At 38.3% G+C, this 24,060-nt stretch overlaps 1 protein-coding gene across 10 annotated transcripts in view; it reads left to right on the top strand.

The window, feature by feature from the left end:
* The window catches only part of ABCC9 (ATP binding cassette subfamily C member 9), a 107,121-nt gene that overhangs the window by 35,845 nt on the left and 47,216 nt on the right, over nucleotides 1–24,060 (top strand). For 8 of the 10 annotated variants that reach the window (XM_057492219.1, XM_036889251.2, XM_036889246.2 and 5 more), the window contains 6 exons: nucleotides 5,599–5,707; nucleotides 10,020–10,124; nucleotides 16,770–16,842; nucleotides 17,721–17,826; nucleotides 21,133–21,171; nucleotides 22,598–22,699. In XM_057492219.1, coding sequence (XP_057348202.1) covers nucleotides 5,599–5,707; nucleotides 10,020–10,124; nucleotides 16,770–16,842; nucleotides 17,721–17,826; nucleotides 21,133–21,171; nucleotides 22,598–22,699 — 534 coding nt within the window. The remainder of the gene's footprint in view (nucleotides 1–5,598; nucleotides 5,708–10,019; nucleotides 10,125–16,769; nucleotides 16,843–17,720; nucleotides 17,827–21,132; nucleotides 21,172–22,597; nucleotides 22,700–24,060) is intronic. The other 2 variants (XM_057492217.1, XM_057492218.1) reach the window with 1 other exon arrangement.

Genomic DNA, 24,060 nt, shown 5'->3' with positions numbered 1-24,060 from the left:
TGCGCAGCAAACCCCTTGCTTTGTTGGAAAATAACTGTGTCCTTTCTCTCATGCACCTCCCAAAGGAACATATACTTGTTCATCTCCTGCAATTACCTTCGGTCAGGTAGTTACTGATACTTATAATAGAGCATACGTCCATGTTGATCTGGTCCCTACCCAAATTTTGTGTTTCTCACAAGAAAAACACATAACTGCCAGCAACAAAATCAGTTGTTCCCAATTCCCAAAGCCCCTGTCCAAAGTACTTGAAGTGTATCTAAACACCCAAAATGAAACTTGAAAAGTGAAAACATAATGTGTGTAATAAAACCTTAAAAACTTTTAGGAATTTTTTAAACAAATGAGAAACTAGTAAAATACTGAACTGTAAAGGTGGTGGAAGCAGGATTAGGAAATTGGCTGGTGTCAAATACATCTGCTCTCACACCCCAGCGCCGCCACAGCGTACTCACTAGTCAACCTCAAGCACATCATTCAATGTTTCATTGCTCACTTTCATCACTTGTCAAATGATGACGGGAACAGCTCCTACTTATGGTAGTGGAGACAGTTAAATGAGATACTACATGAAGGGTGGCTGGCACATTGCTTAAATATTTTAGGTATTTTATTAATCTTCATTTTACTAATTTAGTACCATTTTGCTAATTTCCATTCCATGCTCCCGAGAGGTATCTTCCATAGGTCTATGTGTACATGTTAACACTTCGGGTACATTGTGGGCATTAGGGCTCGCACAGATGAAAGGTGGAGTGAAAGCCTCAGGGAGTCCACTGTCTAGTTGGAGAGAGCAGGGGGGACGCTAACTACATTACGGCGCGTTATGCTGTTACGGAGCTCTACGCAGATGCCATGTGCTCATATGTGAGGATCTTGAAGCTCACCGAGAGAGGGCTGTCTGGTCGGTGAAGGTTTAACAGAGGTAGTGGCTTCTTTCTAGGCTCTTAAAGATGAAGTAGGACTTGGCCAGTTGAAGAAAAAGGGAAAACATGTTCTATCTGAGGGAGCAACATGTGCAAGGGGGAAAGGGCGAGTAAGTAGGTGAGAGATCTCAGTGCATTCAGGGGGCTGGAAGTGGTGGGTGTAGCTGGAGAAAGGTTCTGATGTGGAAAGTGTCCTGGGATGAAGCGGGAGAGTCAAATGCCAATCAGCCTGCAGATGACACTAAGGATGCTGAAAGGCAAAGGCGAGCCATTTGTTATTTTAAGGAGAGGATTGTTGTATGAACAGATTTGGATTTTTAAAATATAACCCTGGCAGCTTGGTGGAAATTACTTCACCCTTGGTCAGGATTCATGCATTTTCCATAATTGCTTTGCCTCTGTGATTTCTGAAAGGACCTCATAGGAACAGGAAATGCTTTTTGTATTACCCGTTTATTCATTCACCAGAGGTTTCTTGAGTAAATACTATGTATATTTTTGGCATTGGTCTAGATTCTGAAGATGAACATCTTTGCACTTAAGGAGTTCACAGTCTAGCGGGAGAGAGAGACAGTAACCAAACGGTGACACAGTAGCAGTGCAGGGGACCCTCAGCCAGAGAGCCTAGAATTATGGGGACAGGGGAGGAGAAAAAATGGGGGGAGGTTTAGAGAAGGGTTAGTATTGGGGCCCTCCAGTATTCCCTAAACTGGAGTTCCAAAGTAGTATGTTACAAAGAGGAAAGAAAATTCTTCCTATGCCTCAGTAATGCTCAGAAACCACTGACTCCAAATGTCAGTGAAATGGAGAGTTGAGTCAGCTGACTACTTAAATGTCTGAATCATTGGTTTATTCCTTCCTTGATGTATTCAACAAACATTCATTGAGTAATGTGTGCCGGTAGCTGCTAGACTTGGGGTGACAAAGTCCAGTGAGCCTGGCCCCGTACTTCCCTTCGTGTGCCAAGACCGCATGTGAAATTGCTTAACAGGTGTGCCTTTGATTGACAAAGCTGTGCTCCTTAAAATCCAGTCTCTTCAAAATGTAAAAACAGAATAACAAAGTCTATGAAAGTAAAGAAGGTCTTTCATCACTACTTTTAAGGTAGATCTTAAAAAGTTCTCATCACAAGAAAAAAAAATTGCATAGCCATGTGTGGTGATGGATATTAATTAGACTTACTGTGGCGAGCATTTTGCAATATATATAAATAGTAAATCATTATGTTGTACATCTGAAAGTAATATACTGTTGTGTGTTAATCATACTTCAGTGAAAAAGTAAAGAAGGAATAGCTACCACTTAAGAAGAGTAAAATGCCATTTCATAAGTCCCTGCTAACACTCTTTCCAGTACATAGGGTCAGGCTTTGCTGACGAAGACTCAGGGAGTACGCGAGGGGAAGCTCTTTTTTTTTTCTTTTTCTTGGGTCTGAAATTCTTTTTTATTAGCAGTAAAATATATCTAACATAAAAATTATCATTTAAACCATTTTTAGTGTACAGTCCAGTGGCATTAAATTCATTTACATAGATGTACAATTGATTGATCACTACACTCCATCTCCAGAACTTTTTTATCTTCTCAAATTGAAACTCTATGCTTGTTAAATGGTAACTCGCCATTAGGTCTCCTTCCGGCTTCTGGTAACCACCACTGATTTTCCGTCTTTATGAATTTGATTATTCTAGGTACTTCACATAAGTGGAATCACACAATATTTGTACACAGCATAACGTCTTCAAGAATCATCCAGGCTGTTGTAACTCTAAAACATTTAAGTGAGTCGAGAATTCCAGAACCGTGGTGCAGCCACTGTGGGAAACAGTATGGCAGTTCCTGAAACAATTAAGCATAAAATTACCATATGATGCAGCCACTCCACTTCCAGTGTAAACCCAACAGAATTGAAAGTGGGGACTTGAATAGATATTTGCACACCCATGTTCACAGCAGCATTTTTCACAATAACCAAAAAGTGGAAACAACCCAAATGCCCATCAGTCAGTGTATATAGGGTATTTTGCTAAGTGAAATAAGTCAGAGAAAGGCAAACACCAGACAGTTTCATTTATATGTGGAACCTAAAAAAAAAGAACAAACAAAAAAGAAATAGACTCATAAATACTGAGAACAAGCATGGTTGCCAAAGGGGAGGAGAGTGGGGAGGTGGACAAAATAGGGGAAGGGGATAAAGAAGTACAAATTTCTAGTTATAAAATAAGTAAGTCACGGGGATAAGAAAAGTATAGCATAGGGAATAGAGTCAATTTTATATCTCTGTTTGGCGACAGATGGTTACCTAAATTTATTGTTGTGGGCATTTCATGAGTACATGATTATGGAATCACTATGTTGTACACCTAAAACCAATGCTATATTGTGTATCAACTATACTTCAATAAAAAATATCCATTGGTGGATGAATAAATAAGCAAAATGTGGCATATGCATACAATGGAATATTTTTCAGCTAAGGCACTTAAACAATTTTCTCTTTTTAGTTCATGTAAATGTAATTTGGAAGCTGATAGTTAGCTGGCCCCAGTGGATTTTATGTATCTTTATGTTTCTGATGAAAGGGAGCAGTTTCTATGGCATGCAAGGCAAAAAGGCTTAAAAATCATGGGCAACAGACTGAATTAAGTTTACTTTTCTTCATTATATCAGTCTGTCACAGCAACAAAGTATGCAGACCCCCCTGGAGACACTTGACTACAATCTCCAATGAAAACTAACTAACTAAATAAACCTTTTCTTTCAAATATGTTTTTTTGAGTTTTCTACCAAAGGTAGCATTTCCCCTGTGGTGGGTGCTGCGTGTGCCAAGGTAGTGTTTCTACCATCAGCTTCCTGCCATGCTAAAGGAACATTTCTTTGATTTTTTTGCAAATTTCTTAAGATGAAGACTGAGTTCATTTTTCTTTTTTTCTTTTTTAATAGTAAACTTATTTATTTATTTTATTAAAGTATCATCGACATACAAGCTTATGAAGGTTTTACATGAACAACATTTCAACATTCACGCATATTATTAACTCCTCTCCCCCGCCATTGCAGTCACTGTCCATCAGCGTAGTGAGATGCTATAGAGTCATTACTTGTCTTCTCCGTGCTGAACTGCCTTCCCCGTGACCTGCCTATATTGTGATTGCCGATTATTGGGCCCCTTAGTCTCCTTCTCCCTCCCCATTCACCCTCTCCAACCTCTTCCCTTTGGGAACTGCTAGTCCCTTCTTAGAGTCTGTAAGTCTGCTGCTGTTTTGTTCCTTCAGTTTTGCTTTGTTTTTATACTCCACAAGTGAGTAAGGTCATTTGGTACTTGTCTTTCTCCACCTGGCTTATTTCACTGAGCATAATACCATTTAGCTCCATCCGTGTTGTTGCAAATGGTAGTATTTCTTTTCTTTTTATGGCTGAGTAATATTCTATAGTGTATATGTACCACCTCTTCTTTATCCATTTATCTGTTGATGGACACTTAGGTTGCTTCCCTATCTTGGCTATTGTAAATAGCACTGCAATAAAAATAGGGGTGCATATATGTATTTTTGAATCAGGGACTTTGTTTTCTTTGGGTAAATTCCTAGGAGTAGAATTACTAGGTCAAATGGTATTTCTATATTTAGTTTTTTGAGGAACCTCCATATTGTTTTCCACAATGGCTGAACCAATTTACATTCCCACCAACAGTGTAGGAGGGGTCCCCTTTCTAAAGGAGCATTTCTTACAGAATTTTCTTTAATGTATTATTATACTCATAGGAGGATGTTTTCAAATCATGTTACTATTTTCTTTGATTCTTTTCTCTTGCTACTCTCCTACAAGATTCCTTTGAAAGAATGAGAATGCAAGGGGTAGGTGGGCTGAGGAGCTTTGTGTCCAGCCCAAGAACCCTGTAGCAAAGAATGTTTGCAAACTTCTCTCTCTCCTAGAGCAGGGCTTCTCAAACTGTAACATGCTTGTGAAGCATGCCTGGATCTTGTTAAGATGCCTATTTGGGTTCAGGAGGTCTTGGGTGGAGCCTGAGATTGTCTGTTTGTGCTAAGCTGCCAGGTGACGCTGGTGCTTCTGGTCCCTTGTCCAACACTTTGAGTAGCAACTCTTTCTACAGGGCCCTCTCCCTTGAGGTCCAGAAAGTGTGTGCAATGCCTAGTGCTTAAGCAAGCTAGTACTGTGGTCACTGACTTGGTTGGTGTGTTAACACGCTAAATGCGTTTAGGCAGGATACTTAACTTCTCTGTACTTTATTTCCCTCATTTGTAAAATTAGAATAATAAGAGTATTTCCCTCAATGTTACAGTATTATTTTTAACCACGTTGTTTCAAGTTCCTCCCTGACTCTCTTGGACTGCCAAGGAATATAATTGCAAAATGAAAGTACAAAAGAAGTTTGGCTGAATTTAGGGTGATCAATTGATCTGATTTTCTTGAGACTTTCCTAGTTTTAGTACTGAAAGTCCAGGGTCCCAGGAGCCCATCATTCCTGGGCAATTTAGAGTTCTTGTTCTGCTGAGCTGAATTCCTAGTTGGTCTTGAGAAATGATTCTCAGAGGTGGCTTGCTCAGTGTGATAATGAGTGGGGAAAAAGTTTGTGTATTAAGGTCACACTTCATTGTCGCTGGTTTTATTTTTAACCCTTATTTTGTGTCCGTGTGCTTGCTTTTTACAGTGTTCAAAAGCTGAATGAGTTTCTCTTGAGTGACGAGATTGGTGAGGACAGCTGGCGAACCGGTGAAGGGTCTCTTCCTTTTGAGTCCTGTAAGAAACACACTGGAGTCGTAAGTGCTTTTTTGTGGTTATGGAAGCTGTGAACAGGGATCATTCTAAAAAATGAATGATTTAAAATGGGTGTAATCAGAAAAAATGGTAAGCTTTGCTTTTAAGCTCTATGGAAAGAATAGCCATCTGTTTTTACAACAAACTTTACAAGTCTAAAATCAATGGAAGTATAAGGCTTGTCTTTATAAATGATCAAAAAATTATCCCAAGAGGGGACATTACATATTCAGTTCATAAAGACACTGAGAGGTTGTTTGTCCCAAGTTTATGTAAACATAATAAAAACAAGCTTACAACTCCACCATATTCTTACAATACCTTTTTAGTTATATCACACTTTTTAGTTTAAAAAGTGCTTTTTGATGCATTATGTCTTTTGATTCATGTTACATAACATTACCTATTGTTATTTTCTAAATGAGTATATTGAGTTTGCGTGTTGTGTGGCTCAGTGAAAAATTCATGAGAGTAGTAAGTGGCAGGGCCAGAATTACAACCTGAGTTTTACCACTCCTGAGCCAGTTTATTTATCCTTTAAGCAAATATTTATTTAGTATCCACATGAAGCCTGGTAACAGTATTAGTTTGTAATGTATTATATGTAACATGACATTTATTATGTATTTGCCTGTGTTTCCACTCCTTTTGGCTACCCTGTTCTTTGTGCCAAGACCTAGGAATGTAGCTATGAACAAGGCAGTATTCAGATGATAAAGTAGTAAAACACGAGATCATTTTGCTGTGGGAAGAGCATAAAAGAGAGTGACTGGGATACTCAAAGCAGGGTGTTCATTTCTGAGAAGGCTCCTCTGTAAAGATGGCATTCAGGCTGAGACCTGAATGAAGAGTAGGTACCGTTCTGCGAAGATCTGGGAAAAGAACTGGACTAGTTGATGCAAAGGCCCTGAGGTGGGGCTTAAACAAGCTAGTACGGTGGTCATGGACCTGGTCGGTGTGTTACATGCTAAATGCTTTTAGGCAGGATACTTAACTTCTCTGTGTTCAGGACCAGATGGGCACTCTGGTTAAAACCTGGTGAGGAACGGAGAGATGAGATGAGGTAAGAAAGGACTGAGGGTCTTACAGACCATGAAAGAGTTTGGATTTCCCACAACAGGAAACCATTGGAGGGTTTTAAAGTCAGGACTAATATAATTGTGTTCATATTTTAAAAAGATGACTGGATGGAGAGTAGTCAGTGGGGACAAGGGTGGAAAGGACACATCAGTACGGAGGTCATTATAATAACACAGGTAAGAAATGATAATGGTTAGAATTAGTTTGTGTTGGTAGTTGCAGTGGACATTGTGAGGAAGTGATCAAATTTGGTGTACATTTTTTAGGTTGAGCTGATAAAACTTGCTGATAGACTGATGGGGGGGATGAGGGAGAAGAGACTCAAGGATGTATCCTATATTATTCTCTTGACTGCTGGATAAATGATGGAGACATTAACTGAAAACAGGGAGGCTGAGAAATGAGTAGGTTGCTGTTAGGGTAAAATCAAGAAGTATATTTTGCATGTGATAATTTTGAGATATTTGTTGACATCCAAGAAGACAAGTCAGCATTGAGATGTAAACTTAAGAATCATTAGCCATTAGATAATATTTAAATCAACGGGATTGGATTATGCCACTGTCTTGAAAGGTGTGTCTGAAAAAATCTGAAGAAAGTCTTTAAAATTACCATGCATATTTCTAACAGTAAAGTAGATGCTATTCTAAACTCACTTATAAGTTAATATTAGTTGTTCATGTTACTTTAGAGAAAAATATGAATATACTGACCATTTTTGTGACCAAACAAAAATGCACTTGCCGTCTCCTGTTATTAACTGAGGCTTCGGAAGCTTTTACCAGGAAGTCAATCTACATTAAATTTTTCTTTATATCATGTCTAAAAAAACTAGTTATGTCTAAAATGAAAACTAACTAAAAATAGTTAAGATGAGAACTTGGCTATATCTAGACCTGCTGTTTTCTTCTGCTCTTCTGGAGTTATCTTTTTACTCTCTGTTATTTTATTAAGCAGGTCTTAATAGGAGTCTTAACAGCAGGTCAAATGGTATTTCTATATTTAGTTTTTTGAGAAGGAACTACCACCCATGCCTATAAACATTGGACCAACTGCCTCAAATTACATGCTTGCTGTTGTGTGGACATGGACACGAAGACAAACACATTATAGAGCGTCTACACTGTGAGCAGTAGGGCAGTCAGACATTGGATTGGACCCAGCCTTGTCACACTTTGGGGGATAGGAGATGACCCAAGAGCTTGTTGATTTCATTTTTCAGGGGTGTGGGGATGAGCAGCGTGAGATGACCTCACAAATGGAGATGGAGAAGGTCAAGTTTGTGGAGGCAGGGAAATCAGAAGAATCTTTTGTATGAGATGAGGGATAGAAGAAAAATTGAACGGAGAGAAGGTTTTTGGAAGGGAAAAAGAATCCCCTTCAAATGCATCCAATATCTTCAGGGTTATTGAAACCAGACTGGACTTCTGATGTCTTTCAGGGTCGTTCATCACAGTTGACGGGCCAACCACAAATGGCAAGCTTTTTTAAATGGAGTAAAAAAAAAAAAAAAACTGTGTTTGAAAATAACACTAATGGAAATTCCTTCTTGAGAGCTCTTAAGATGCTATGTATTCTGTAAAAGCTTCAAGTTAAGTGGTTTTGGCTGTAGCATCTCCGTGGAGAATTAGTGACAGCTTAGAGCCAAAGTCTCTTCAAATCACATCTGTGGAGCTCCGGCTCAAATCTCTGTCAACACATCCCCGCCCGCCCTCTCCTTAGTCTTGTGAAGAACATGAAGTCATTGCTTGTGGACCTCTGGGGGCAATACTACTATAGAACCAAAGCCTCTAGAAGACAGTGAACTTATATACAGGTATAGACCTGTCTTGTGTGGAAAATACACTTAGCTTCAAGGATCGTGACTCTCTGAAACAGCTCGTGCGATGCACTTCCGGGGGCATCTGTGAGGATTGTGAAAAGAAAAACAAAGCTGAACTAAACATTTCATCAACACTCTTCTTTTAAGTTAAAATGGGTTAAATATTTTCCAGTGTGACAATGTGCTCTTCTCAGTAGCTTTTAAATCTGTGTATTTATTTGCACGTAGCCTAGCAATGTACAATTTGATAGTTTGTTGTTTTGTTGATATACCAATTGATGGAAATTGGAAGAGCAATATCTTGTTCGGATTAAATTACTGATTATTGAGGACATTCCTAATTCCCATAATAGAACTCAATGGATTTTTAAAAAAATGAAACCTGCAATTCCAGGCCAAAAAAAAAATTTCACAATTCTAGAATGCTTTGCTTTTATAGGTAATTTAGCAGTTTTAAAGTGTATCACTATTTAGCGTTCACAATCTCAATGGGGTATTTAATTACATAGGTAATTATGTTGAAATACTTGCTTATTAGATTCCTGGGACAAACTGAGAGCTTATAAATTTTTCTAAATTAGACATTTACAGAGCTGAACTTCCTACCTTCTCTTTAGCCATTTGCCTCTTACTATGCGAAATTAAATTCAAAATCAGAGAACAACAAATTTCTATTTATGACCTAACTTATATTCATTCTAAGTACATAAAACTGTCCAATCTACCTGGTGTTCTTTTTATAATGGATACATTAAGTCTTTTGACTAGAAATATCACTATAACATTTGAGAAATACTGGACCATTTTATAATGCTTATGGACCTTCTTATGAGATAATATACCTATTTGGACAAAAAAATCCTAGGATTTTATGCTTTTTTCTCACTCCATGGTGAGTCCTTTGGTGGTGTGTAGCCTAATCTCATTATGTGAGTCCATCAGACTCAAAATTCTCATGGTGCAGAGGGTGATCAGAAATGTGCTCCTGGAACGTTTCTGAGCCTAATGGCCTAACAAACAGATTCTAGGGTAACCTGAATTAGTCCACTTGCCTTTTGAGAAGACAGGTTTTCACTGTCTGGCTATATTTATCTGGATAGCTGGAGGAAGAACGTCTAAAACCTAGTGTGGGGCTCAACACTTCGGTTTGCAAGTGTCACCTCTTTGTACTTTCATTTTTCTTAAAAGCCTTGTGAATTAGGTTTAAGATCATAACAACACTTTTTTGTTAACATTTGTTTTTGTGTGTGTTTATTTTGGAACAACCATTGAAATAATTAAAATATGGTATTCATGTCTTTCTTTTTCTTGGAATTCAAGGGGAGAAGTAGCAATATGAATTAATGCTCAGTAAAGCCTTGAGTTTTTCATAAAGCTTCAATTTGGGCTCTTTTCCATTTGTAATGCTGCAGCCGAAAACTATAAACAGGAAGCAGCCTGGCAGATATCACCTGGACAGCTATGAGCAGCCAGCAAGACGTCTACGTCCTGTGGAGACTGAGGACATTGCAATAAAGGTTAATTTATTTCCTAGGTTCTTAACTGAATTGAAACCTTTACGTTACCATTCTATGGCGAAATTCTGCAAAAGTGTCCTAAATTGTGTCTTTGAAGTCTCTTTACAGGGGATTACCAATCCTCATAACATTTTCAAAAACACTCCGATGAGTTTATAATTCTCCATTCTTCCTCCCCTCCCGACCATGGTTTGATTCCAGCAGTATATTTTGTTTTAATAGCTGGAAAATGAGCCCCTCTTCTGAATCTGTGTTAGAAGCTGGTATCCAATGTATTTCCTCTTCTACTCCTACATTTGTCTACCAAGTAAATCGATTTTATAGAGAACATCAATATGCTACATCCAGTTTTTAAGGGAAAAAACTGAATTGTAATTGTTGTATTAAGCAAATGTTACTGTTGCATGCATTCACCCAGCTTCCCAGTACGGTCTGTGATCTCATTGCAAACTCAGCCTTTTGTACTCTCCCAAGGCATGTGTGCTTAGGTGCAAGAGGCCACCAGAGGAGCACAGGCTGGGGATTAATAGTTGGGATAAGGCCCAAGGAGAGGTCAGTGCTGTGCAGGGACTGGACCAGATAGATGCCTGCAGTGGTCAAGGGCTTTTGAATGTCGGACCCACCAGAGTCCTGGAAACCAGCCTTTGCTGGCTGCTAGGGGCTTGCAGCTCCCAGCACTGCCTCGCCCAGTTGGAGGGTGAGAGAGGCCCCACACAGTGTGGACTGCATCTCATTCTTTGTCTCTTTACTGCCTGACATGATACCTGTCCCGCACTAGGTGCTGAGCAAGTGGAACAAATGTGTTATTTGTTGGAATAAGCTAGTGCTGGCCCAACCTCTCCCTCTAATTTGATGTGTGACTTTGGGCAAATTGCTTTACCTCTCTGAGCCACAGTTTGCCTATTCTGAGGTGTGGATGCCATTTCAGGATGGTTGTTTTGAGGATAAAATATGTCATGTGAATTTTAGAGAGCTTTAGTGATCTCAACCATGGCTGTACATGAGACTCACTGAGAAAGCCTTAAATATATATATATGTACACACACACACACACACACACACACATATGTATATGAGATATATTGAAATAGTCAAAATAGGTGATGGGGATGAAGAGGTTAAAACTTCCAATTATAAAATAAATAAGTCCCAGAGATGAAATGTACAGCCTGGGGAACATAGTCGATAATATTATAAAAACTGAATGGTTAACAGATGGTAACTGCACTTACGGCGAGCATAAAGTAAATAAATAAATAAATAAATAAATAAATGTATATTTATATTTATGAATATGAGACCTGGGCATTATTTTTAAAAATAGTTCTGATAGTTCCCTAGGCAATTACAATCTGCAAGTAGGGTGTGAACTGCTAGGCTATGACAAAGTAAGGAATGAGACTCGAAAGGCTGTTTCCCCAAATGCCCAGATAACAGCTAATATATTAGTGACTAAAGAAACAGGGTTAGTTTTTACTTTTTTTTGATATTTTCTACTCAGTAGAGTAGGAATTTAAAAGTAATATTTTCCATGTGCCTTGTTAAATTGATTTTCATTTTAACATAAAAATGTAGGCTATCATGACTTTTTCCTCCCAAATGACCCTTCATGCACCAGAAATCCCTGCAAAAAAACCCTGCTTAGCCGTGGCCACTACAATGGCTCACCTTCGAGCCTGCTAATTTTTTATTCATGGTGATACATTCTCAGATTGGGAATAACTTATTTTCATTTTGAATTTTTTTTATTGTGAAATACAGCATACTTATAGAAAAGCACATCAGATGTATATGTACCCATCATTAAATGAAAAGCGAGCAGGTATGCAGTCACAGCCCAGTAAAGAACATCACCGGCTCCTTCCAAGGTGCTCCAGCACACCCATTGGCTGCTGTCTCTTGTATCTCTCCCTCCAGATATAATTGCCACCCTGACTCTAAGAGTCATCATTTCCTTGATCATCTTTGCTATGTATACCCCCCAAAACATACTCGAATCATTTCAGGTTTAAGTATGTGCATCTGTGGGTGTGTTTTGTTTCTTTTGCTCAGCACTATGTGTGTGCAATTCATCTGTGTGGCAGTGTGAAATTGTAATTCATGCATTCTGATTGCTGATGTAGCGTCTCGTCGTATGAATGTATCCAAATTTATCCTCCCTACTTTTGATGGGCTCTCAGTTATTTCATTTGGGGGTCTGTCTTGAACACTTGCTGAGCTCCTGCATCTGTGCATCCTCAGCTTTCCTGGATAATAGAAAACGGTTTTCCAAAGAGGTTGTGCCAATTCACCCTTGCACCAGTTAGTAGTTCAGAGTTCCAGCTGCTCCACATCTTCCCCAGTGCTTCCAGTATTTTGCCAAAAAGTGCTGTTGTATCTTGCTATATGGTGTTTATTTGCATTTTTCGGATTTCTAATGGGATGGAGCACCATTTCCTGTATTGGCATTTGGGCTTGGATTTCCTTTGTTTATGAGTTGCCAGGGTTTTGTCCTTTCCTTTAAAAAATTCTGGATACTACTTCTTTATACTTCACATTTTTACCTTCTTCAGAAGTTTTATATGTTACAGAATTCCCACTAGGAGCCTGGATTTTGACTCTCTTTATGGTAACACAAATTCTAAATGTAGTGTAGTTTATGCAACTTTTTCTTTATGGAAAATGCTTTGTGTTTTGTCTCATTTAAGAAAACTTTTCCTATCAGAGGTTGTGAAGGTAATTTATATTAGCTCCTAAAATCTTTGAAGCTCTATCTTTCATTTGTAGTTCTTTAATCGACCTAGAATCAATTTTTGTGTTTGGTATGAAGTAGGGATATAATTTAGCAGAGAAGTCAGTAAAACACAAGTATAGTAGTAAATTTATTGGTGGTAATAATATTACTACATTTAGTAAGCCAGTAAGGTCTGATTTAATTTTTTATATGATCTCCAATGGTCCCAGCCCTGTGTATTGATCACTGTCCCCACTGACCTTTAATGCAGTCTGTCACGCATCAGAGATTTTTACATGTCTGGATAGATTGCTGGTCTTTAATTTTATTTTTCTCTCATTTACTTTTCTGTCCAGTGTTCTACTGTTATGATCATTACAGTTTTCTAATAAACATGACATCTTTTAGGACACATTTTTATACCTTGTGTTTTTCTTCTAAAATATCTTAGCTCTTCTTGGCCCTTTTGGGGGAAGGAGGTTTAGGTGCTCCAGGGCTTACATCTGGATTTGTGCTGTTCCTTATACTTTGACTTGGTATTTCCTTACCCCTTGCTTTACTGAGCTTTTAACAAACTATACTCAGGCGTTTTACTGCCACAGGTCAGCAGGAGGAAATGGACAATGGTCTATGTAAAGCCCTGCTTTTAAATCTTCAAAAATTATTTTAATTAGGTAAAATTCACATAGCATAAAATTAACTTTAAAAAAAGAAAGTGAACAGCTCAGTGGCATTTAGTACGTTCACAATATTGTGCAACTACCACCTCTGTCCAATTGCACAACAACGTCATCACCCCGAAAGGAAACTGCCACACCCATTCAGCAGTCACTCTCCCTTGTCCCCACCGCCCTGGCGCCTAGCTACTTGCTTTCTGTCTCTAGCGATTTACCTATACTGAGTATTTCACAGAAGTGGACTCATACAGCCTGTGACTTTTTGTGTCTGTCTCACTCCTGCCTTTACATTTTATTTCGTTTTCTCCCTTTATTCCCAATGCTCACTCCTCCCTGCTCCTCCACCACTCTGGTACTAGCTCTGATGGACTCAGGGTATGTGCCTCAACATACTCACGTCCTTGTAAAAAATGAAGTGTTGTCATGAGCATCTGTGTGCTTTCAGCATGCTTAGTGTTCTTATGGTGGTTTGTTCCTTCTAACTGTGCTACTGTTTTCTGTAGGGTGCATTTACTCTAGTGATGGACCCTGGGTTGGCCCCCATCTTCTTCTATTATGAACCATGATTTGATGATCATATTTTTGCCTATCCTTTTATGGACCTTTACACAGGTTTATGTGTTAGCTGGTTTCCAAAGTCAGGCAGCTCGTCAGGGAAGCCAGGATTTTAATCCTGATGGTGAAGAAGGGAGACTATTTTGTAAATGGCAGGAGGGCATGGAAGTGCCAATCACAGCAGAAATTAACTTTGGTCCTACACCTCTGTTATCTCTGAGCTTAGTTGTTTCTTTCACTTCTGGCAGCACCAAATCAGGAGGTGACGCTGCCTTCTAGTTCTTCCCCGCTTCTTTCAGACTGTGTCTTTCCTCTCACGCTCAGGAAACTGTGGCAATTTCTACTCTCGCTATTGTCAGAGGACCTCATAATCTCTACCCCACCTTTAAAAATTTGGGTTCCCGCCTCCCAGTCCATCTTTCTGCCTGAGTTGGTGCCACCTGTGGATATGACTTAAACTTCTAAGTGCACTACGTCTCCAGCATCCCTGCTCAGAAATCCCTTAATATACTGCCACTCCGTTTGCACACTGTTACCTCACACTTGGACCTGCTGAAATGTTAAACTCTGAAATCTTAAACTCTGCTGTACTAGGCAGTCACTGACATCCAATCCTAACCCCCAGCTCTCTCAGGTCTCACCTTCATTGACATTGTTTTTTAACCTCATTGAAACCTCCAGCGAATTGAAGCCTTTCCTTTCTCCCCAGTCCTTAGCACCTTTCTGTAAGCAATCCGACCTCATGCCTCTTACCCTCTTATAATCAGGCTGCTGAGTACGATGGAGGACATGACGCGATGGTGCAAATTGACACAGCAACAGATTTATTCTCTACAGCTCCAGCTGACCCTCAGTAGCTCTTGGAAGTCCTTTGCATGCCTATAATCAGCATGATTTTCCATGACCTTCAGTAGCTCTGCAACTGTCACCACTCTCTTCCTGCCTCCTCTTATCTCTCCATCTGCCTCTTTCCGAATATATAACCTTCACTCCCCATTTATGAAAGCATGCAGGGTGTTCTGTAGGGCATCCCCCATTCCCTGTGGGCCCTTTTCCAAACCCATGTGTATCTGCACTTCTCTTAGCCTCCCTGACTGCTCTCTCAGAGAAAGAGGGATACTCAGTCTTGGGGGCTGTTTAATCTCTCTGAGCAGCATTTGATTATTTGTTGTTTAGCCACAATATCTTAACCCTCTGCTCTAGCCAACCAACTCTATTTATTATTTCCCAAATCATGTCTCATAGTGTTCTGATCCTGGACCTGTTTCTATTGTAGATTTTTATCCAGAAATGCCTTCATTGAAATTCAGTATATTTTCCAAAACTAGCTAAAAAGCTATCTCTTACCAAAAGGCTTTTTTTAAAAATTCATCTCAGAAATAAATGATTTTCTTCCTGAAGTGCTGTTGCATTTATTGTCTCTCTGTCCCTTGTATTTGTTACTTAGTCCACACTGTCTTGTACTTACTGCTGTCCACCATATATTTACTCAACTGATTGTAAGCTTCAAGCCAGGAGGAAGGACACATTACATCTACTTTGGAGCCTATTTCAGTCCTAACACAGTCAGTGCTCATCAAATATTTGTTAAAGCAATCCATAATTCAGCCCTTCCATGCTGTCCTCCTTCCAGGACCTATTTCAGACATATCTATATGATGGATATTACTAAATGCCATACATTTTCAAGCCAGAGAAAACCTACATGGAAAAATACAGTCTAACCTTCTCAAGTGACTTTTTTTTTTTTAACTTTAAATTGATTGTTTTATGCAGAGTTATTTAGGGATATATTACAATTTAGACATCACCACCAATCTATTCTGAAAAATTCCTAAGCAGTGATGTGCTTAGAAATTTTATCATTCATGATTTTGTAACAAAATGTTAATATATGAGCAAGACGTATCCTTACTTTGGTTTCCTCTAACTTTTCAGACACCTTCCCTCTCCTCCTCTGTCTCTATTTACCTCTCCCCATCCTTGGGTACTGTTGCACTTCTTTTGTTTCCCATTTTTATACCTATTAAAACTATCAAGTGTTAGATATTGATGGCTATTAAAACAAATAGATTGCTTTGGATGAGTATAAGCAATGGTTTATACCCCATTAATGATTGTTAAGGTTTATACCACAAGGCTCTGTTGCCTTATTTCTGTGCTTTATTCCTCCCTCCCCTTTTAGTTTTTCTTTTTTATGTTCAGTGAGTGGCAGTAAATCCACATAGTTCAGAAAACTCATTTATTACAAAATCTTCCTTCTCAGCTAACAGAGTCATTTTCTTGGAATAATTTGTAGCTATTTCTGTTCTTTATACCACCAGGATTCTGGGAATTGTGTAGCCATGAGAAAATAATCAATGTAAGGTTTACATAGAAAAATATTTGGGATGATTATTTCTTAAGAATGCTCACCCATAAATGATCCAGTAATCCCAAATTTTCAGAGAAAATTGTTGTAATTTTTGGCTTTCTTCACAATATCACTAATTCAAAGACCCTCCCTTCACTTCCACTCTTTTTTTTTTTCATTTATACCTTTAAATAGTGGTAACTCTAAATCAGAATTATACCACAGTGTGTTCTATTTTGTATTAAAGTTCTTTCAGTACTTTGAAAATTTATTTCAATTAAAATATTCTCTAATTCCACACATATACACAATTTATAAATTTAATTTATGTATTCTTATTTTCTAGGTCACAAATGGGTACTTTTCATGGGGCAGTGGTTTAGCTACATTATCCAATATAGATATTCGAATTCCAACAGGTAAGAGTCATTTGTTACTTGCTAGTTATCACAGGTATGAATTTCCAAGATACTTGAGCCTAGCAAAAAGACTTTTAAAAGACATAAATATTATTTATAGTTATTTATTTGTACCATGCAGCTCGTGAGCCCCACTGTTTCATTGCAGAAATGGCTGGAAATGATAAGGCCTGACTTTCACTATAAAGTATAACCCTTTGGACAAGTTATTTACTGTCCAAATGAAATGTTATTGGTTCGTTTGCTGATTTATTCCATTTAAATAATGGTATGGTTGATTTTTCATTTTATTTGAGAAAGGATTTAAAAAAGAGTATATGAGAAAATGATTTCTATCTGTGAGGAAGATTGATGACGTTTTCAAGACATTTAAGGCTCAAATATCTAGTGATTTTTATTTGAAATGTCTGGGTAATGGAATAGTGATAGTTTTTTGATGTGGCCTGATGGCCAGTAGCTTGGGATTTTTCTATTTTACATGCAAATCAAACTAAGAAAATGGAATAACATCTTAATAACAGCTCAAATCTCTTTCATCCCAACTATCAATTTTATCAAAACTGTTCTTTTTCTTCTGGGAGAACTGAATAATAAATGTAAGACTAATCTAGATGATTTAAACATTAATGTTATTGTTCTTTTCACTAATGTCAGCTAGTCTTATAGTTTGAAAAATAAATCAAGACCTATATCTTTAATTTTCCCTTCCTTATGACACTTATGTGTAATGGAAAGAAGCTATTTTGGATACCTTATTGCTGGTGACCAAAACGGACCATTGATTGTGAAACTTAATCCTTTTCTAAATGTAATTTGGTTTTATTTCATTAAGAGAATTCCATCTCATCCTGCAATTGTCCTTTGTTTCACTTATCTAGGTCAGTTAACAATGATTGTGGGTCAAGTGGGATGTGGGAAGTCCTCTCTTCTCCTTGCCATCCTTGGTGAGATGCAGACACTGGAAGGAAAAGTTCACTGGAACAAGTATGTGTATTTTTAGCTGGTTTCTGTAGCTCTGTCATACATCTGATGATCTCCCAAAGGAAGAGATCTGAGCAATAGATTCCCATGGTAGAAGTCCGAGAATCCCCTCAGAAATAAGCACAGCTTTTTAAAAAATTAAATTAGTGGAAAACTTCAATGTTATAAAAATAAAACTATCTCATGAACTAGAATATTGCTGAGTTAAAAGTAAGAATGGAATAGTAAAGACAGATGTTTTTTAGTTAAATGGGTAACACTCAAAGAAATAATTTAAAAATGCATCTTCTAATAAAAGAAATCCTCTAAGAAACTCATCTTATAATTATGGAAAACTTGTATTAATTATAAAACTTCAATGCAAACAGAGCCTTAATGGTTCAATGTTCACAGAAGAAATATCAAGTAATCTTTGATACCAAAATCTTCACAAAGAGCTGACAAATCAGCCACTTCTCATCATACCAAAATTAAAACAGACACTAAAAGTATCCAGTTAGAGATATGGATAGGCCAAACTACATTGGTTTGTTGTGCAACCCTAAAGCCTGAAAAAGGAGGTACATAGCATAGTGCTTCTTCTGGATACTTGAATGGTTGGCTTGAGGTCTTCAAAGCACATTGTGGTAATAAGTGACTCAGAAGCATAATATTACATAGCTATGTAATAAAAAGTAAATCACATTTATTTAGTTTGACCTACCAAGTAGACTCCCCATAAACAGTTTGTGAAGAAATTGGCTACAGTTCATCTATGAAATTGAATTGTAGACCGTGGTTCTCAACCAGGGGTGATTTTGCCTCTAGGGAACATTAGGCAACGTCTAACATCTCCTTGCTTGGTTTCCAGAACTCAGAGCTGTGTTTACCTCCTAACTTTTGTCTGCCCCTCTTGGTCCCGTCTCCATATTTCTCTTCCTTAGCCATTGGTTAAATAGGGATGTTTTTCAGGGTTTTGTCTTTGTCCCCTTCTTTTCTGTCTCTGTTCTCACTGGGCAATCACATAGCTTCCCATGACTTTAGTTCCCTCTGCCTGCTCCTGTTCTTTTGTTCTCTAATGAAGCAAACTAGAATTGTTGGGAGTTTATTGACTTTTCACTTACACAAGATGGAATCTGAAGTCCTTGGTGTCTAAGGCATATACTAGCAGGGAAAACCACCCTGAACTCTTCATTGTTTACCAGAACACTCTCCTGAGCCCCAGATTCTGCTTCCTGGCCATGGTCATTCACACGTCCGTTAGGCACCTCAGAGTGAGTGTGTCTGATACATGGAATTTGCTGTCTTCCTCCACCATGTGGGCAGCCTCATCTGTGTTCCCTGTCCGTGGCTCTTTCCTCTCCTCCATCCCCTCGCAGCCTGTCAATCACACAATCCTAGGTGTCCTTGGACATGTCTGCTTCTCTTCATTCATTCACCACTACCTAGTTCAGGCTGCTGCCTTCTTATCTCCAGTATCTGACTGTCTCTCTGTCACTACAGTCTTGCTCCCTCCACTTTGCTGTATCCTGGAGTCAGAGTGACATTTCTAAACTGAATTTACATTTCTCTCTTGTTTAAACCCTTTCAATGGTTTTCTGTTGCTCTAAGGAAAGGTTCAAACTATGTAAAATGATTTATGAGTCCCTTCATTACCTGGCTGTGAACACTTTTTAAGTTCCCTACATACTTTTCTTCACCAACCATTTACACTCACATGTTAGCCTTGCTGGATTTACCTAAGTTCCTTGTATAATCAGAACACACCAAAGCCATCCAGTATGTATTTTATCTGGCCTGAAATACTTCTCACCTTGTCTTCACTTGGCCCCTCTTCTTCTCTCTCGGGCATCCACTGCATTGTTTACTCTGACTTGCTAAAGGTGAATCGGGTGTCCTTTCTCTGTGCTCTGAATAGCATCCTTCACCTCACCTGCCAGAGTGTTTATTCCCTGTCATACTCCCACAAAACAGAAAGCAGCAGGAAAGAAGGAATAAGTTTTCCTTGTTTACTGTATCTTTAGTATTTTGGCACTAGGAGATGATCAGTAAATATTCTTGAATTGATAGTGAATAAATACAGTTGGAATTTAATCAATAGTAATTGAAAAAATTGATGACTTCCAAAATCGTGTGTCTAGTTTAGCCTGACATTTTCAAGTGTCTGATGAGCATTTCTACATGTCTAGTACGCATTTATGCCTGGACAGCCAGTTGGAAAATTAATCCATTAATTTCTGCCACACACCTGCTCCTCCTCAACTGTCCTCTCTCTTCCTCAGATTAACTAAAACTGTTGAGGTCATGTATTGGCTTTTAACTACTAAAAACAATAAAATCCAAATTTCTTGGCATCTAAAGCATACTGTGTGGAAAATATCACTTGGGAAACTGCATATTTCATTACTTTATACTTTTATGAGCAACTTAAATCAGGGAACAATCATTATTGAAAGGGAATTTTTTCCTGCATCTATTAAACATACCAAGATGCCATGAGCAATGTACAGTCATGAAAACATGTTAATTAACTTTAAGCCAAACATCACTAGGTAACATACTAGGTAAATTTTCTCCACAGAAGCATATGATTCTTTCCAAAATCAAATAGGATCTGTTTTTGGAGTTCTTGTAGAACTTTAATTATGTGTGTGGTTTTGATTTCAGGTCTTTCAGAATGATGGAATTCAATCAAATATTAATCAAAGTGTCGAACAGTAACATTAATAGGCCCTCAATTTGTCCCCATAATAAGGATAAAGCTAAATTTAATTAAAGAAACACCACCTTTTACATAAATCTTATAAAAAATTACACCCGAATGTTGCAATTTGACCTATTATGCATGTCTGTCTGTCTTACCAGTTCCTTAAGGGCCAATTGGGTCTAAAACTTTCATGTATCTCATACCTTATGGCAGCTAATTAGGAATTTAAATAGATTAAATCTGAATTTTGAAAGTAAGGAGGCTTGAAGATACTGAATGTTTATACAGCCTAGGAAACTATTCTAGAGAGATTACCTAAATTGGAACAGGCTTGGTGCCAGAACCCAGGTCACTGTAGGGACCCAAATTTTGTTTGAAAAAGAGAACAGTGTTATATCTATATTTTGGAAGCTTACTAAGTCTTACTAATGTCCTACCTGATGGGGACATAAAAGAAGACTATCATTTATCTGGTTTGTATTTGAAATTAGTATCAAAACCATTTGAGAAATGCAGCTGTTTAATATGTCTGATGTTTATTTGATCTCTTACCTGATGTGTGCCCCCATTCATTCTGTTATTTATATTTTATAATTAATGAACATTGTTTGCCGTACTTGCAGTGTAAATGAATCTGAACCCTCTTTTGAAGCACCCAGAAGGTATTATTTCTATTTTAATCTGTGTTTAATAAGAGTAACTTCCTTCCTCAGCCTTTGCTTGATATTCCATCTCTTACTCCTAGTCATTTTATTCATTCTGATAATGTAAAAAGTAATTTCTTAAAATCTATTAGCATATTTCCAATCGCAGTGGTTCCCAACACTTTCAGGCTGCTCAAAGAATTGCTTTGCCAAATAAAGGGGTCCATTGTGCCAACTGTTTTCCCCTCCATGAATCAGACATGTCTCAACTTTGGCTGAAACTCAGACTGTTCTCAGCAAATTGTTTTGGGGACTTAAAGTAAAAATGCAAGAATTGATATGTATGTATTGTTTATGAGTTAAACAGTGATGGGATGGGATCTGTCCATAGAGACGGAGAGCCGAGAGCTTCATCTATTTAAACAACAAACACTTAATAGTTGAAGGACCAGAGGGAAGTGGAGGCAGACTTGCCGCAGGTTGGGACCCACTGTTTTACCATATATGGTGATCTGAGGGACTACTAGCATACTACATATTATCATGTCTTCTGAACTGCTGTGACATAATGTTTCAGGATGATGTCCGAGCATTCCTAACTACTCTTTTTCTTAACCTTACTCTCTTTTAACCTTAATTCCTTAATTAGTACTTATAGACCATGAACTAACTGTGGAAGTGTGACTTCTAAACCGACCCTTTCCCTACGCCAATCCCATCATCTTCTTTATCTGCAGCTCACATGCATTTTCCTAATTATTGCAAATTAAAGTCTGACGTATAGACATCTGGCAGAATTTGCAAGCCAAAAACCTGGGGTAGAGGGAGGAGTTTATCATTAAAAAAAAAATAAACTATTTCAATATGTATTGAAATACATAGTTTTAAAATGTGTATTTATTTCAATATTGAAATGGACTCCTCAGGATATCATTCTTTGCTTTGAAATATTTGTATATTATCTATTACCTTAAAATATGTTAATATACTTAAGCCACAAACATAGTATCAAGTCGTGTCTTTTTTTAAAGTCTGCGTATAAAATTCATAGTTATGTCAAATGCTTTTTTATAAAATGAAATGTCTTTGGCTATTGGAGAGAATGCATTGTTAATAATCTTTTAATTATTTTTATAATTATCATCATTTTAGAAGACAAATTTTCAATTAATAGTTTTTACATTAAAACATTTCTTTAGCATGGCAAAACCAAATTTTGCACAGCGTGACATTTCTATTCAATTTGAATCCCTTTAATTTAGGTGGAGTATTTAGCCATTAATTAATAAGGCTGCTGGTTGTTAAAAATCTTCTCTCTTAGAAGTTTTCCATTTCTGTGTTTGAGATAGTTTACCAACTTTTATTTTCCTTAGTTATATTAAAATACACATATAGCACAGCACCATTGCGTAATTTTAGTGTTTTTTTCTTTTCCATTTCCCAGTAGGAACAGGTATTCTGTGGCTTATGCAGCTCAGAAACCTTGGCTATTAAATGCTACGGTAGAAGAAAATATTACCTTTGGAAGTCCTTTCAACAAACAGAGGTAATTCTGAATGTATAGTTTACAACTAAGTGAACAATTATTTCTAAGCCTTATGTTTAGCCCATGGTTTCTGGAACCTTTATACCTGGGACTTCCTTTCTTCCCTGCTTGCCCTACTTCCACACCCATGAGCAGGTCTTTTGAGTCAACTCTTAAAAGAGAAGAGGTGGAAATTTCAGCCCATCCTGTACACTTATGGAGAACGATTTGTACACAGAAGCCAAGCAGCTGAAATTGAAGTGTGTGTGTGTGTGTGTGTGTGTGTGTGTGTGGTGGTGGTGCTGGGTTTATTGGGAGCACAAGGAAAAATCCAAGTCGGGAGCAGAATGAGAGTTAGCTGTGGAGAGAAGAGGAAGAATATGGGACCTGAGGGGGTCTAGTTACTGAGAGCAGCCAGAATATAACGTCTTTCAACACTCTTTTTCATCGCACTGTAGTGTGCACAGGCATGACCCTTTCCTGAAGTCACCCTCACAAGGATGGGTCTTGAAGGTTAAGGAGAATTAGGGCAAGGGAACAGCATAAGAAAGGGGAGGAAAGAGTAAACATATTGTGTGGGAGGAACAACCTAAATTATGTGGGATCGTTGGGTGCCTGGGAAGAAACCAGACAGAAAGAGATTTGTGTATAGTGACGGGGCAAACTAGAAGGAAGGCTGAGATGAGGTAGTGGATAAGCCAAGTGGATATAATTCTGTGCATCCTGAGGAGGCACAGCAAGTTTTAGAAAGAATAGCAGAGTAAATGTGATGTTTAATTGGGAAGCGAAATGACACGTCTATAGGATGAATCTGAATTAGGAGCAAGGAGACATTTACAGATTTCTTGGAGTTATTATCCAGGCACACCGTGCTTCTTGCCTACACCTGGGGGTGACTGAAGTGCAAAAGAAGAGACAGTTGAGAGAAAATCATGCTAGGATAAGGATGGACAAATAAGAGCAGGGAAAGAAGAGGGAAGAATCAAGAAGTGACTTGAGTATTTTAAGACTAAGTGAGGCAATGAAACCATTGATATTTCCCTGGCATTCCTAATCCCCAGGCTTCACTGTCCTTCCAGTCATCTGAGTTCCAGTCCCAGCCTAGAGCAGCTTGAGAGCCATCATTCCTCATCGTCTCCTACTTCCTCTCCCTTCTTGTGTGTGCAACTGCACACAGACACCCACAGCCTGCGCACTGGCCCCAGTGAGCCTCCTGCCATCACTCATTTGCACCCTGAGCTTTTCCACCTTCGTGCAGTTCCTTAAGCTTCCTTTCCCTAATTTTCTTCCTGGAAAATTACAACTCATGCTTCTGGGTATAGTTTATGCATTGCCTCCTATGCAAAGGCATCATTCACTTCTCTGAGTGGTCAGTCATTTCT

The sequence above is a fragment of the Manis pentadactyla genome, chromosome 14, assembly GCF_030020395.1.
Source record: "Manis pentadactyla isolate mManPen7 chromosome 14, mManPen7.hap1, whole genome shotgun sequence".
Taxonomy (NCBI): Eukaryota; Metazoa; Chordata; class Mammalia; order Pholidota; family Manidae; genus Manis; species Manis pentadactyla.
The sequence above is the reverse complement of the archived record's forward strand: the minus strand, read 5'-3'. Positions and strand labels throughout refer to the sequence as shown.